At 38.8% G+C, this 15,529-nt stretch overlaps 1 protein-coding gene across 2 annotated transcripts in view; it reads left to right on the forward strand.

Annotated features, from left to right (window-relative positions):
• Positions 1-14,314, forward strand: part of HORMAD2 (HORMA domain containing 2) — a 91,536-nt gene extending 77,222 nt beyond the window's left edge. For both annotated transcript variants that reach the window (XM_046024184.1, XM_046024183.1), the window contains one exon: positions 13,369-14,314. In XM_046024184.1, coding sequence (XP_045880140.1) covers positions 13,369-13,473 — 105 coding nt within the window. In that variant the 3' untranslated portion in view covers positions 13,474-14,314. The remainder of the gene's footprint in view (positions 1-13,368) is intronic.
• The last annotated feature ends 1,215 nt before the right edge of the window (positions 14,315-15,529 follow it).

Genomic DNA, 15,529 nt, shown 5'->3' on the forward strand with positions numbered 1-15,529 from the left:
TGATGGACATTTGGGTTGCTTCTATCTTTTGGCTATTATGAATTATACTGCTATTGACATGGGTATACAAATATCTGTTCGAGTTTCTGCTTTCAGTTCTTTTGAGTATATACCTAGAATTGGAAATGCTGGATTATATGGTTATTTTATCTTTAATTTTAAGAGGAGCTTCCATACTATTTTCTTTTCTTTCTTTCTTTCTTTCTTTTTTTTTTTTTAGGATTGGGGAGGGACAAAGGGAGAGAGACAAGCAGACTTCTGGCTGATCACAGAGCCTGACAGACACAGGGCTCTATCCCAGGACCCTGAGATAATGACCTGAGCCAAAGTCAGAGGCTCAACTGACTGAATTTACCCAGGCACCCCCATATTATTTTCCATAGAAAATGTATCATTCTACATTCCCATCAGCAATGCTTAGAGTTTCAGTTTCTCCATGTCATCCCTAATACTCTTCCATTTTTTCTTTTTTCTTTTTTTTAATATTTTATTCATTTATTTGAGAGAGACAGAAAGCATTGAGATGGGGGTGGAGGGTCAGAGGAAGAGGGAAAGCAGACTCTGTGCTGAGTCCAATGCTAGGCTCTATCCCAGGACCCGTGATGGTGACCTGAGCTGAATGTAGACACTTAACTGAGTGAGTCACCCAAGTACCCCATCAATACTTTTATTTTCTGTTTGGTTTTTAAAAAAATAATAGCCATCCTAATGGGTATGAAATAATATGTGATTGTGGTTTTGATTTGCATTTCCCTAATAATTAGTGATGTTGAGAATCTTTTCATTTGCTTATTTGGCCATTTGTGTATCTTCTTTGAAGAAATGCTTATTCAAAGTCCTTCACAGGGTTTTTGTTGTTGTTGTTGTTTTTTAATAAATGTTACCATTCCTTTTTTTTTAAGATTTTATTTATTTTTTTTATAGAGATCGCAAATAGGCAGAGAGGCTAAATGTTACCATTCTTTTTTTTTTTTAAGATTTTATTTATTTATTTGATAGAGATCATAAGTAGGCAGAGAGGCTTGCAGAGAGAGAGAGGAAAGGAAGCAGGATCCCCACAGAGCAGAGATCCTGATGTGGGGCTCGATCCCAGGACCCTGGGATTATGACCTGAGCCGAAGGCAGAGGCTTTAACCCACTGAGCCACCCAGGCACCCCTTTCACAGAGTTTTTAATCAGGTTGTTTTGTTGTTGTTGAATTACAGAAATTCTTTATATATTCTGGATTATTAATCACTTAACAGATACAATGACTTACAAATATTTTCTCTTATTTCATGGGTTGTCTATTCACTCTCTTAGTAGTATTCTTGGATGTACAATTTTAAATTTGATAAAGTCCAGTTTATCTGTTTTTCCTTTTGTTTCCTCTGTTTTGATGTCATATATAAGAAATTCTTGCCAAATCCAATGTCATGCGCTTCCCCCTGTGTTTTCTTCTGTGAGTTTTGTGGTTTCAGCTCATATGTTTAGGTCTTCAATCCTTTTTTTTTTTAAGCTTTTCTCTTTTATTTTCTTCTTTATTTGTTTATTTATTTATTTTAAACAAACTTTACCCTAGGGGTTTGAATTCAACAACCCTGAGATCAAGAGCTGCATGTTCTACTCATTGAGCCAGCTAGGTGCCCCCTTTAATTCATTCTGAGTAATTTTTGTATATGACTTAAGGATCCAACTTTATTCTTTTACATGCAGGTATTCAGTTTTTCAGCACCATTTACTGAAAGACTTTCTTTTCCACATGAATGCTCTGGACACCCTTGCTGAAAACCATTTGGTCATATAGGTAAAAGTGTATTTCTGGGCTCTCCATTCTATTTCTTGACCTATATGTCTGTCTTTACACCAGTACAACATGCTTTGATGGCTGTAACTTTGTAATAAGTTTTGAAATCTGAAGATGTGTGAGTATCCAAAGTCCTCCAAGTTTGTTTTTCTTTTTCAAGATTATTTTGGCATTTTGGGAGCCTTTGAAATTCCATATGAATTTATGAATTTCTGCTCCAAAAAATGTCATTAGGATTTTCACAGTGATTGTACCCCATCTATAGATATTTTGGGGTAGTACTGACGTCTTAACAATATTAAATCTTCAGTTTAGGAACACGGTATGTCTTTCTATGGTTTTATCATTTTATGTCTTGCTTGAGAAGGTCTTTCCAATACTGAAGTTATAAGCAACATTTTCTGTAAATAATAAGTTTATTATTTTTATTATTATTATTAATAAGTTTATAGTTTTGCTTTTTACATTTGCCTTCTTAAACTTCCTGGGATTTTTTTTTTTTTTTTTTTTTTTTTTTTGGTGTGAGAATGTTTTCCCATTGTATCGGTACTACTTGAATTTTCTGCCCTTTCCTGCTAGTTTGAATGACACTTTTTAAAAAAATTTTTTTTAATTTAATTTAATTAATTTATTTTTTAAAAGATTTTATTTATTTATTTGACAGAGAGATCACAAGTAGGCAGAGAGAGAGGAGGAAGCAGGCTCCCCACTGAGCAGAGAGCCTGATGCGGGGCTCTATCCCAGGATCTATCCCTGAGATCATGACCTGAGCTGAAGGCAGAGGCTTTAACCCACTGAGCCACCCAGGCGCCCCTTGAATAACACTTTTATCATAAATTATAGCCCCATACATACATAGGTTTGTCTTCAGACTTGCTGTTCTATTTCACTGATCCATATGTGTCCTCCTGTATTACTGCTGTAATGTGTTAATTGATCTAACTGTATTATGTTTTGCTGTCTAGAAGGGCAACTCCTTTCCCCTCATAGTTCTTTTATTTTTATTTTTTTAAAAGTTTTCCTATACTTTTTGTCTTCTAGGTGACTATTAGAATCAGCTTACTAAGTTCCAACAGACATACCATTGGAATTTTGAATGGGATTGCATTGACTTGATAAAATAATCTTGGGAAAATTGACATTTTTACGTTTTGAAGAAAAATTATTTCTAGTTTCTGTATTTCTATTGTCACCATGGCCCCTGGAAAATTTCCTTTTTACTTAGATTATATCCAGATTGCCACTGTAAAGCAGTTATGTCCTATAGAACTTTCTGTGATGATGAAAATGTTTTATATCTGTGATGTCTAATATATGGGTACTGAACACTGAAATATGGCTAATACAAGTGAGAAACTGAATTTTAAATTTTATTTAATTTTGATTAATTTAAATTTAAATGGTCACATGTGGCTAATGACCTAATGGCTACTGTAATTGTGCGCTTTAGGATACATGAGTAACTGTGTAATTGAGCACTTTTGTAGATAGTAGAGATAGGTAGCAAAAGAATTATTGATACCTACTGGGTGAAGGACACTGAGTAAAGCATTGCAGTGCAGAGTCTAAAACCCATAATATTAATACAAATGGATTCCTGAAGAACTTAAACCCAGACCCATGTAAAGGACACATTGTTTACAAACATTTACGCTATCAGAAAAATACAATTACGAAAGCACGATGGGATTTGCTCAAGAAAGAAAGACCGTATCTGATTAAAGGAGTAGGAAAGTCTTTATGGATGAAGTAACTTTTAGAGAGTGGAACTCCCGGGTGGCTTTTTCTTCCGCTCAGGTCATGATCCCAGGGTCCTGGGATTGAGTCCTGCATGGGACTCTTTGCTCAGCAGGGAGTCTGCTTCCTCCTTCGCGGGCCACTCCCCCTGCTTGGGCATGCACTTGCACACACACTCTCTGTCTGACAAAAGAAGGAAGGAAGAAAAGAAAGAAAGACTTTTAGAGATTAACCTTGAAGGAATTATTCAAAATTTAAAAGAGAATAAGTCATGAAAGATTTCTATTTTCTGAAGTGTAAGAAATAGTGAAGAAGAAAAAGAATGAGGTGTGTTTGGAGAATGTAACTATTAGTTTCATAGGGCTGCTGTAACAAATTGCCACAAACTTGGTGGCCTAAAACATTAGAAATCTATTCTTTCACTAGAGGCCAGAAGTCCAAAATCAGTGTCATTGGGCTGACATACAGATGTGGGTAAATCCAAATTCCTTCTGGAGATTCTAGAGGAAATTCTGTTCTTTGCCTCTTCCAGCTTCTTATGGCTGCTGGCTTTCATTGGCTTATGGCCATATTACTCCAGTCTCTGCTTATGTGGTCACATTGTCATCTTTATCTATGTTCAACTTTCCCTCTGCTTCTCTCTTATAACTATACATGTGATTATATGTAGGGTCTACCTGGATAATCCATGATAACCTCTCCATCTCAAAATCATTAATCATACCCGCAAAGATCTGCCCCCCTCTTTGCCATATAAGGTAATGTTCATGGGTTCTAGGGATTAGGACATGGACATCTTTAGGCAGCTGATTTTTCAGCCTACTACAGCAATCCACTCTGGCTGGAGTAGAAGATGCCTGTGGCAGTAGGAATAGTAACAGCTGTCAGTCACTAAATGACTTGTATACGTCTGATGCTGTACCAGGTGCTGTATCTGTGCTATTCCATTTACTCATTACAAGAATTCTGTGTAGGCATTAGATGAGAGAAGAATCTAAGGTGACTATGTTTTCCACCTTTCATGACTGGGAAATGGTGATTAATAGAAATTGAAAAGTCATGAGCAAAAATTGGTTACAAAGGAAAAAAAAATGAACTCAGCTTTGGCTGTCTTTAGTTTGAGGTCCTGCTAAGTTATGCCAAAAAGGATCAACCCCAGAAGAAGCCTAAGAACCCTATACAGAGATCTCCTGCAATTTTCAACTTGTGTTTTCCCCCTTTGAAATGAATAAATAAATTATAAGGAACACTAAATTTGAAATCAGGAGACCTGGGTTTAAGACTTAGACTTACTGTGTGAACCGAACAAGTCATTTCACTTTTCTGAACTTCATCTGTCAAAGAGGAATAAAAACCCCTTCCTGCACTCATAGTTATTTGTAGGGAATAAACAAGATCATCTTTGTGATGCTCTTACTGCAGTATATGGTCTATTGTAAGCATTTAATTGTAAAAAAGCAAAATTATTAATACGTCAGATGTTTTAATTTTAAGGTGATATATCTTAAAGCTATCCAGATTCTAAGCAACAGTTAACATTAGTTTTAAATGTCTATTTATTGGCTGCCTTTCTCATTGTTCAAACTTTCACCACTCAAGTATCTTAAGCACCACCCAAGACCAAGTCCCTCCCTTTCTAAGTGGGTGACCTAAATTCTACCTTGTAGAAATAAGTATGGCCATCAAATATGAATCATTCAACTTCCTATTCCCATATTTTAAAATGTACATATATCTATATCTACTTTTACTTCCTTCCAGGCCTCAAGTAATAGCCCATCTTTTGTCCAAAGCGAATGTATCTTTCTGTATGTGCTTGTGATGCAGTTTCCTCCATCCTGAGCTCAAGGTCACATAGTCAATGCCTTGGGTAGACATCTTCATTTCGATATCTCACTTCTAATTCAGAATCCTTCTCACGATGCTACCAACACTCACTCCCTCAGCTTCCTCTGTTTCTTATCTTGGTCAATGCCATTACCAGAAACTTGGAGAATTTTTTCACTTTTTACTCCTTTATTTGCCATCCTTGTGTTCATTCACTAAGTAATTCATTCAAACATTAACATAATTAAGTTATGTTAGTGTTTGGCTTAAGCATTTGTTCTCTCTCTCCTCAGTCTCTGCCTTATTAATCCTCTCCTCTCTAACTTCACTGTTTCTCTTTTTCTTGCTCAGATCAGTTCTCTCTGAAATAGCCTCATTGCTCCTTGTCTTATTCCTGTCCAGTCTACCCTTTACTCTGTGGCCATAGGGATCTATCTAAAACAAATCTGCATTTAGATCCTTTCCATGGCATTCCACTACAGTACAAAGTCCAAACTTCATGTACTCCATCCTTTGTCACTCATTCTCCCATCCAAGTACTAACCAGACCCAGCTCTGCTTAGCTTCTGAGATTCGAAGAGATTGATCACATTCAGGGTAGTATGGCTGTAGAAAGTACCAAGTTCAGAGAACTATTCCCAGTTCTCTGGAGGTATCCTGCTTTGTAACCCTGTGCCTGTGCTCCTTTTGCCTAGAATGTTCTCCCTGCAACTTCAATTTCTAATGTCATTTGCCTGGGGAAGCTCTGCTCATCTTGCACTAATTGATGTAAGCTTCACATCCCCTTTGAAGCTTTGCCAGGCTTCCCCAGGAAGAGCTAATAAGATCTTTTTGGAACCTCTGCTGTACCCTATACATGACTGTCATTTCATCTGTAACCAGTTTGTTTCCCCAACCAGATCCACACACGGGAGTATGTCTTGAGCACCTTTGTAGTGTTCATGCACAATATTATCTGGCACAGAGAAGGTACCCCAAAAAGGTGGTTTAATAACTGAATTAATTCTAGAGCTCTTAAAGTTATATGATGCTTTAGAACATATGGAGAAAGGGAGAATTGATATGACAACTTTTGGAGATTAATGGAAATACATGGTTATGACTCAAAGAAGAATACATATTTATCTCCTAAGTAGAGATAGCATTGGTCCAGAACCCTGGTGACAAAAATCAGGAAATCAAGAAAGCAAATAAATGAACAAACCCTTCATAAATCCCACTAAAACATGAGGAACTTCCCAACATATAAAAGAGCTCACAGCTCTGCTGGAGTTGGAGGGAAGTGTTCTCTTTAAGAATTCACTTTCTTGGGGTGCCTGGGTGGCTCAGTGTGTTGGGCCTCTGCCTTCAGCTCAGGCCATGATCTCGGGGTTGGTCATGATCTCAGGGTCCTGGGATCGAGCCCTGCATCAGGCTCTCTGCTCAGTGGGGAGCCTGCTTTCCCCGTTCTCTCTCTGCCTCTCTGCCTACCTGTGATCTGTCAAATAAATAAAATCTTAAAAAAAAAAAAAGAATTCACTTTCTTACTACTCATTCATCTTAATGTTAACTTGAGCTACATTTATGCTAATAGCATTTATTTTGTAATCCCTGTTGATTTATCTTTCATTGTGCAAAAAAAAAAAAAAAGGATAAATGTTTAGGGAGAAGAATCAAAACTAACATGAGTGCTATAACTTACTTACAGGGACACGCACCCTCTCTGAACCATAAAAGTTCTTTCTTAATCTGGGAACATCCAAATCCAAAGATTCCATGCTTAACACTTGATTATAAATCTATACTGGTAAGGACTGGTTTTCTAAAGGGAAAACATTTTGTCAGATCTGACCTGACAAATAATTTTGAAGTAAGCAAAATTCACTGCATGCTCATCTCACCCCAAGCACATAAAGTACTCACAGTATTTCCTGCTTGCCTGGGGCTGCCTCCTCCCCCCCTTGGCTCCCTACACAGATCTATCTCCTAATGCCAAGTAAGTACTGTATCCTTCCTATATTGAAACTTACCTGTCTGCCTTCCAAAGCCTGCGAGGCCCAGGTTTCTGCAGGCTGCCACTTGGAGACCATTTGATGTGTTAATTTACACTAACATATTGAGTAATAATTCCAGGGGAATGAATACATACATATATATATGTGTGTGTGTGTGATTTTATTTATTTATTTGAGAGAGAATGAGTGAGAGAAAGCATGAGAGAGGAGAAGGTCAGAGGGAGAAGCAAACTCCCCAAGGAGCTGGGAGCCCGATGCAGGACTCAATCCTGGAAGTCCGGGATCATGACCTGAGCCGAAGGCAGTCCCTCAACCAACTGAGCCACCCAGGCGCCCGGGGAATTTATATTTTTAACAGGAGTATATTAGAGGGGGTGCCTGGATAGCTCAGTTGGTTAAGTGTCTGCCTTTGGCTGAGGTCATCATCTCAGTGTCCTAGGAGCCTAGGAGTGGGGAGCCTGCTTGTACCCTCCCCCTCTGACCCTACTTCCTGCTTGTGCTCTGTCTCTCTGTCTCGCTCTCTCACTCAAATAAATAAATGAAATCATTTTTAAAAATTTAAAAAAAAAATTTTTAAAGGAGTGTATTGGATAAATAACACTTAACCCTAAGAGCCGATCTAATAAAGGGACATTTCTCACTGTCCCATATATCTTCCATGTCTTTTCATGATTTAGTGTCTTTAAACATACTGAACCTTCTGCCTGGAATGAACTTTCTTACCCCACCCCTTCATCATCTCCAGTCTGGTAAACTCCTACTCATTATTTAAGACCCAGCTCAGTGTCCCTCTTTTGCTAAGAAGGCTTTTCTAAATTTCCCAGGCTGAGTTGGTTACTCCCTGTTGACTTTTTTTTTAAAGGGAGGAGAAGTAAAGGAAGAAGGAGAGAGAGAGTATCTTAAGCAGGCTACATGCCCAGCAACCAACCTGACACGGAGCTTGATCTCACAACCCTGAGATCATGACATGAGCTGAAATCAAGAGTCCTATCCTCAACCAAATGAGCCACCTAGCCGCCCCACTCCGTCTTGACCTTTATAAAATTTTGTATACTTGCTCTTAATTTCTTTTACTTCATATGTACTCTTCAGCTGACTTCAAGGTGACTTCTGCCCCTACAAATTCAATGCACCTTGTAACTTCCATGTGGCTAAATCAAGTGGATATATATCTGTCCTCATCTTTCTTGACCTCTCAGCAACTGACACTACTGACCACCATCATTATCTCTCTTATTTTCTCCACTCCTTCTTAGAACTCTCTTCCCTTGGCTTTCTTTACATGATAGACAGCTAGTCTTCTTTTATCTCTCTCTCTCAAACTCCTTAGTTGGCTTATGTTCCACATAATCTCTAAATGTTAGAGTTCCCTAAGGCTATGTCTTGGCCCCTTTCCCTTCTCACGCTCTGATCTCTCAATAAGCAAACTCTTCCACGCCCCTGGTATTAATTAGTGTCCATATGCTGATGGTTCTCAAATTTATATTCTCATCACAGACCTCTCTCCTGGGCTCCAGATTTCCATAAATAGCTCCCTATTCAATATGTCCATTTGGGATTACACATGTGGTCCAAACTCCGCAAGTTCAAAACTCCCATTTTTCTCTACCTGAGAGAACAGTACCTTCATCCATTAATTTAGCTAACCTAGAAGATGGGAGTCACTATTGGCTTACCTACCTGTTCTTTACTGTCATATCCATTTGGCCATCCTTCTGACTCTAAATATTTCTCTCATTGTTGACTTCTCTTTATCTGTACTGTCACACAAGTTATCACCTGACTACTACAGTAGTATGACTCATCACCCTGCGGCCACCTACTTGATGCCTCCTGTACCTTTCTACACTGCAGAGTACTCACTCATCCATTTATTCATTGAGAAATATTTATTGAGCCCCTACTATGTGCAAGTCATGACCAAGGCAGGCATGTCCTTGATCTCCTGGAACTTTATTAAGAACTTAAGGTTGGGGGACCTAACTTAACTGGAATGAAGGTAGGGAACGTTTCTTTGAGGAAATAATTTTTCATCTGAGATCTGAAGAATGAATACAAATTTACTGGGCAAAGGAGGTTGAGGGGAAAGGACATTTTAGGTAGAAGGAGCATCGTATGCAAAGGTCTAGAATGAGGAAGAAGTCAGTTGTAAGAAAACTGAGAGGACAGAGCAACAGATCAAGTGAGGGGGTGAGGGTGGTACTGCTGGGCAGAGCTAGGCCCTGGGTTGTAGTGATTCTAACTGAGAGGTATTCATGGGCCTGGAAGCCCCCTCAAGTGTGTGAGTTGCAGGTGTGAGCATTCTGAGAAGAAAGGTCGTAGCCTTATAGTCAACCTGTGACACCTCTCCCTCCCTAGAAATATTAAAAAAAAAATCACTGATGGTGTATGGGAAAACCAAGGTATCAACTTTGGACTTCGTCCTAAAAACAGTGAGATGCCATTGGAAATTATTAAGCAGAAAGTAGCACAGCTAGATTGTAAAATCCACAAAGCAGGGATTTTTACCTCCTTTGTTCACTGATGTGTCCCAAGCACCTACAGTAGTACCATGCACAGAGCTAGCACTCAAGAAATAATTGCTGGATGAATGAATGTTTATTGTGGCCACTGAATAGCTATCTGTTATATCGTATTGTATTATACTCATGTGCTTAATGCCTCTTCCTTATAATACTTGATCCTTGAAAACTACTGGGTCTTATTCATCTTTTTATCACTAGAGATATGGTCCTAGTACCTAGTACAGTACCTGACTTAAATTCGGCTTCAAAATGCATTCATTCCTTCAGCCAGTAATTTAAGAACATCTACCAGATGTCAGGAACTGGGAATACAACAATAACTAAGATACTGTCACTAACCCAGAGGAGTTTATCCTCTGGATGAGAAGACTGGCAAGTAGGCCTAGTAATACTATGTAGTAATTGCCACAAATGGGCAAGAACAAAACATAGCCCTAGAGGTGTCACAGAAGGCCAGTGGGCAGAAGAAAGTCCAGGGCTGACCCTGGGCCTGGTGAGGAAGAGAAAAGGAGAGTACAGGAGTGGGCATTAAAGGCAAAGTCCAAAGGAAAGTGTGAAGAGCCATTTGGAGAACTGCTAGTGGCTCAGTGAGTCTGGGGCAAGATGAAGCAGCAAAGGGGGCTGAGGGCCATACAGAGTCTGATTTTATCCCAAGGACAATGGAAAATCATTAGTGGATGGGTGACAAATCAGAAAAATGACATGGTCAGATTTAATAGACTCCTACTTAGATTCCAGAGTGGAAAATGGATTGGAGAAGCAGTAGTAGTGGGAATTCAAGACTTAGTACTTGGGATAGATGATATTGGCCTGGGCTAAAGTAGAAACAGTGGCAATAGAGAAAAATGGATGGATCTGACAGCTATTAAGGAGGTAGGATCAACAGGAATTAGTGCTTAGGTACTTGTTAGGGTGAGAACAATGGAGTTGCCATGGATGAGTCCCAGGCTTTTAACGTGGACTCCCCCAGAGGACTCACCAAGAGTGAGAACAAAGATTGGGAGCTGGCATAGAGAGGCAGATGACAAATTCCAATTTTGAACAAATTGCATTTGAATTTTCTTAACATCCATGTGGAAACTTTTAGTAGGCAATTGATTACACACATGGATCTGGAGTTCAAAAGGAAGGTCTGGGCTGAATATATAGAAGTGTAAGTCTTTGGTTATAAATGGTAACTGATTCCCAGGAGCCATACATGAATGCAGAGAAGGAGAAAAGATGGTCAAAGACAGAACTCTGGGAGAACATTCAGGTAACAAACATGTGTTTTTTTTTTTAGTAAATGAATAAAGGAATACACGATGAATGGAATAATTTAGACGAAGGGACCCTTTCTCATGCTTTCAAATACTGCTACCAAGTCAGCTAGGTAACTTGTCTGTGCTTAAGGCAAAACCTGCTCACTGGCTTCTCAAAAGAATATGTTACTGAACAAAAAATGGGAAGTAGGGAAATACCATACAGCAGAAAACATATCTTCAGGGCTTTTTTCAGACATACATGTAGATACTTCTGAGGTTCTATTGGTAAATGGATCATAGTAGCCTCTTGTTAGCCCATATACAAGGAACACTTTAAAGGCTGTTTAAAATATAATATGACATGCAGTAGAAATCATTTGATGATCCCCCATTGTTGCTCAAATCACCAAGATAATCTGTCTAGACTGCCTCATCACTGGCCCTTTGATTGCCTGGTTGGCTTTGGCATCAAATATGCAAATTCAGCCACTTGGAATACACCCAAAAAATGTTTGTATGGATAAAATGGCCTCTGACTGATCACATACTTGCTTTTGAAACCACTAGTTTCCCATAAACCATTGAGAGTTCCCAGGCCTCACTGGTTGCCTTGAGATTGTATACATTATTAAAGATGTTTTGATTAACTCACTGCAATAAATTTACAGTTCTGAAATTTGTAATAAAACTCTAGTATACTTTTGAGTAAAGAAGAAAAAGAAAACAAAACTATTAAACCATCAGACCAACTTGTCACTCGAGGATTTGTACATCCATCTTTCTTCCTTTCTTCTCCATATACCCAAACTTGATTGAAGTGAGGGAAATTTCGTTTGAATGGAAAGTATGCCCAAGCAACATTTCTAGAAAAACTGAATTTTACCAAGTGCTTTTTCTTACAGCCACACTGTAACAAATTCATCTTGTAGATAAAGAAATTGGTTTTTGTGCTTTGGGTTTTATGGTGCTATTTCTTTTCCTTTACAGCAGGCCATTTCAAATTTTTACATATCTAAGCAAACCAGTTATTTGATGAGCAGCTCTATTTTCTCAGAGTTTTATTGTTCTATATAATCGGTGTGTCAGTTTAAGCCAAAGAGAATTTGTGGCTTTTGAGATCAGAAATTCAAATGCTTTCTAAAACTAAAAGATAGTGATCAAATTAGCCATTTGTAGACCCAGTCTGTGGTTCTAAATGGTACTTAAGTGTTTTATTGACATTCCTGCTATTTTGTAGTAGTAACATATCAATAGTAACAATAGCCTGTATCTGTAACAGAAAAAGGGATAATGTTGGAAACTCTACTAGATATTCTAATGTGTCTTGCTTAAAAATATATGCTTTAGGGGCGTCTGGGTGGCTCAGTGGGTTATCCCGCTGCCTTCGGCTCAGGTCATGATCTCAGGGTCCTGGATCAAGTCCCGCATCGGGCTCTCTGCTCAGCAGGGACCCTGCTTCCCTTCCTCTCTCTCTGCCTGCCTCTCTGCCTAGTTGTGATTTCTCTCTGTCGAATAAATAAATAAAATCTTTAAAAAATATATATATATATGTTTTATTCCATTTTCCTACCAAAGACAGAACAGAGGACATTGAAAAACCTTTCCTCCCATCTAGTGGCTGGAAAATAGAAAAACTCTGTGTTTCTTGGAATTCTAGGCATTAGGGATTGTCTGACAGATTATAATACAACCATTTGTTTACTTAGTTAAGCAAAAATAAGCTTTAAAATCTTTACCAAAGCTGAACCCAACGGGAAAATATATATTCATGATGATTTGCTGATTAACTTCATCAATAATGTATACCTCTCTTCCAGCAGAAAGAACGGCCATGGTCCTTCCTAATTCATTAATCTGACTTAGGATTTAAAAGGCTGTATATTTCTGCTTACTGAAATTGGGACTGCAGTTATATTTGCTTCTAAAGCAATCAGTGCCCTAGATCTCTCCTGACCCTAATTGCTCCTTGTTGGCCCCACACCTTGACAGCTCTTCCCTTAAGTGTTGGATGTGCTGAATTTACCAAAGAGAGCCAAGAAACTGTCCCTGAAACTGGCTGCCTCCAGGACCTCAGCTCCTGAAACTTGGAATGCCAGACTCTGATACTGGCAGCAGGGCCAAACCAACTCACGGGAAAGCAGGTTTAGATCCGTTATGCAGCTAGAGGGATTAATGCTTGGTCTACCTGTCTTGTATATGCCTTGCGCAGACGTCAAAACCTCTGCTGAAATGTGCCTCTCTGGTGATTCTCACAGATTCAAAGAATGAATTTCGCGTACAGTCAGCAAAGTTCTGAGATCTCCAGGAAGAAGAGGAAGGTCAGCGAACCAGTGAAAGTCTTCATCCCTGACAGAAAATGAAAGTTGGATGTCTTCACTGCATTTACTCTAAAATGATTTTATTTTGCAACAAACATGCATGAAGTGTCTTAAGTAGGAAAGTAAGTTCCTATCACCAAAACCTTTTACTGAATTTGTTGCTCAACTTTTTTAGTCAGTTTACTAAGTGCTCAATTACTGGGTAGGACATGGGTTCACTTTGCCAGAAGGAAACAAGGTCACCAGGGCTGCCTTCGATAGCAGTACTTCAAGGCTGAGTTGGAGACGAGACACCCTTTACATCTGTAAAAGAACCACAGTAGCTATTTTGAAAAGAAATAGGCTGTTGTTCTCAAAATGAAGGAGGGTTTTCCTTGCATAACTAAACTCCCCAGGTATTTAGTCTACTGTGAAATGTTGTAACTTGTTGTAACCTGTGTACTGGAATCCCTCTATTGCTTTATTAGAATTCCCACAGAATTGCATAGGTTGCATGTGGTGGTGCTTATGCAGATGTGATTTTTATGTTAACTCCAATTACGAGATTGATCAACGAAGTGTTGGACCAAAATATCCTCTCCCTGTAAAGTTCCTTGAATCTGGCCCTCCGCCCGGCTCTGTTGGCCACCTGAGACAGGCCTTCTGAAGTCTCATGTTGAATGCTTCCCGACAAACACTTCAGTTTATCAGTCTGTAACCTGCAGGTGATGTTATTAGTTCCCTCCTTATTCTGAGACATTTGATAAACCCAATGATTAGTATTAGACACATAATACAGGACTTAAAAGTGTTTTTATTATTTAATAACATAGAATTTAAAAATTTAATTTAAATGGACAGGACCAGTGGGTTAAATGTTGAATGTATGTGCTTTCCAGTTAAATAAAACCAAAACACAAGGTATTTTTTTTTTTTTACTCATCTTTTTTTTTCTTCACTTAGTTTGGTGTTTCTTCAAACGGAGTAAGGACATCTGCACCTGGAGTGCTCATTGAAATATGGATTATTAGGCCTATTTCATTTCTCTGAAATGAAAATCTCAGGGGGTGGGGTCTTGTGGAGAACTCCCAGGATTCTAATGCACATGAAAGAATCCTGGACCTCTGACCCAGACTAAGAGGAGAATCTCTGGGGCCAGACATGTACTTTAGCCAGCAGAAGGCTGCGGGTTATCATAACAGAGAGGAAAGTATGAGAAAGCCTGCTGTCCAGCACTACCCTTTGCCAGACTGATCTAGGGCCTGCCAGGGAGGAGCATTTCCCCCTCTCCCAGTGTGATAAATATACTCACACAGGCTTACTCTACAAGGAGGAGGGAAAGGTATTGGGTTTATTATATCCTTGATAGAATTGTAGCCTGAGTCACCACAATTTTTTTAAGAGAATCATTTATAAAGAGATTAGCTGTCTAGTAGAGGGATTAAGTTTATTTTGTGTCTCTCCAGAGAGTAGATCTAAGACCAAATTGGTGAAGCTGCAGGAGGTCAATCTGGCTCGGTATAAAGAGGAACTTTTTAACTCCACATGTTGCCAAAATTTTGAAATGGACTGCTTATGAGGTAGTTAGCATTCCTCCACTATAAGTGTTTGAATTCAAAGGAACTTTACAAAGATTTTAGGAGTCCTTGACTCGACCCTGGATTTCAGGAGAAATAATTTTGTTTAAAAGGGGAATTTGACTCTCAATCTATATTTATCATTTTCATAACTTAGCCTAAGATATTTCAAGTCAAAGTATAGAATCTGAATTTGTGTAAGAAATTTCTGTAGTGATTTTATTGTCTCCATTATAAACACCTCTTTCTCCCCCAAAGGAACAGTCTTTTATCGATGCCAATAGGTGGAATGTGTTGTGTATATCCTGTGTGTGTGTGTGTATGTGTGTGTGTGTGCAGACAGAAGTTGCTGGGCTATGCCCTTGGCTGGGCACAAACACACAAAGAAGGAGATCTATTGTAAGAGGATCTGAGGGGCACCTGGCTGGCTCAGTTGGAAGAACATGCAATTCTTTTTTTTTTTTTTTTTTAATTTTTTTTTATTTCTTTGACAGAGAGAAATCACAACTAGGCAGAGAGGCAGGCAGAGAGAGAGGAGGAAG

The sequence above is a fragment of the Meles meles genome, chromosome 12 (genome assembly GCF_922984935.1).
Source record: "Meles meles chromosome 12, mMelMel3.1 paternal haplotype, whole genome shotgun sequence".
In the NCBI taxonomy this organism is placed as follows: domain Eukaryota; kingdom Metazoa; phylum Chordata; class Mammalia; order Carnivora; family Mustelidae; genus Meles; species Meles meles.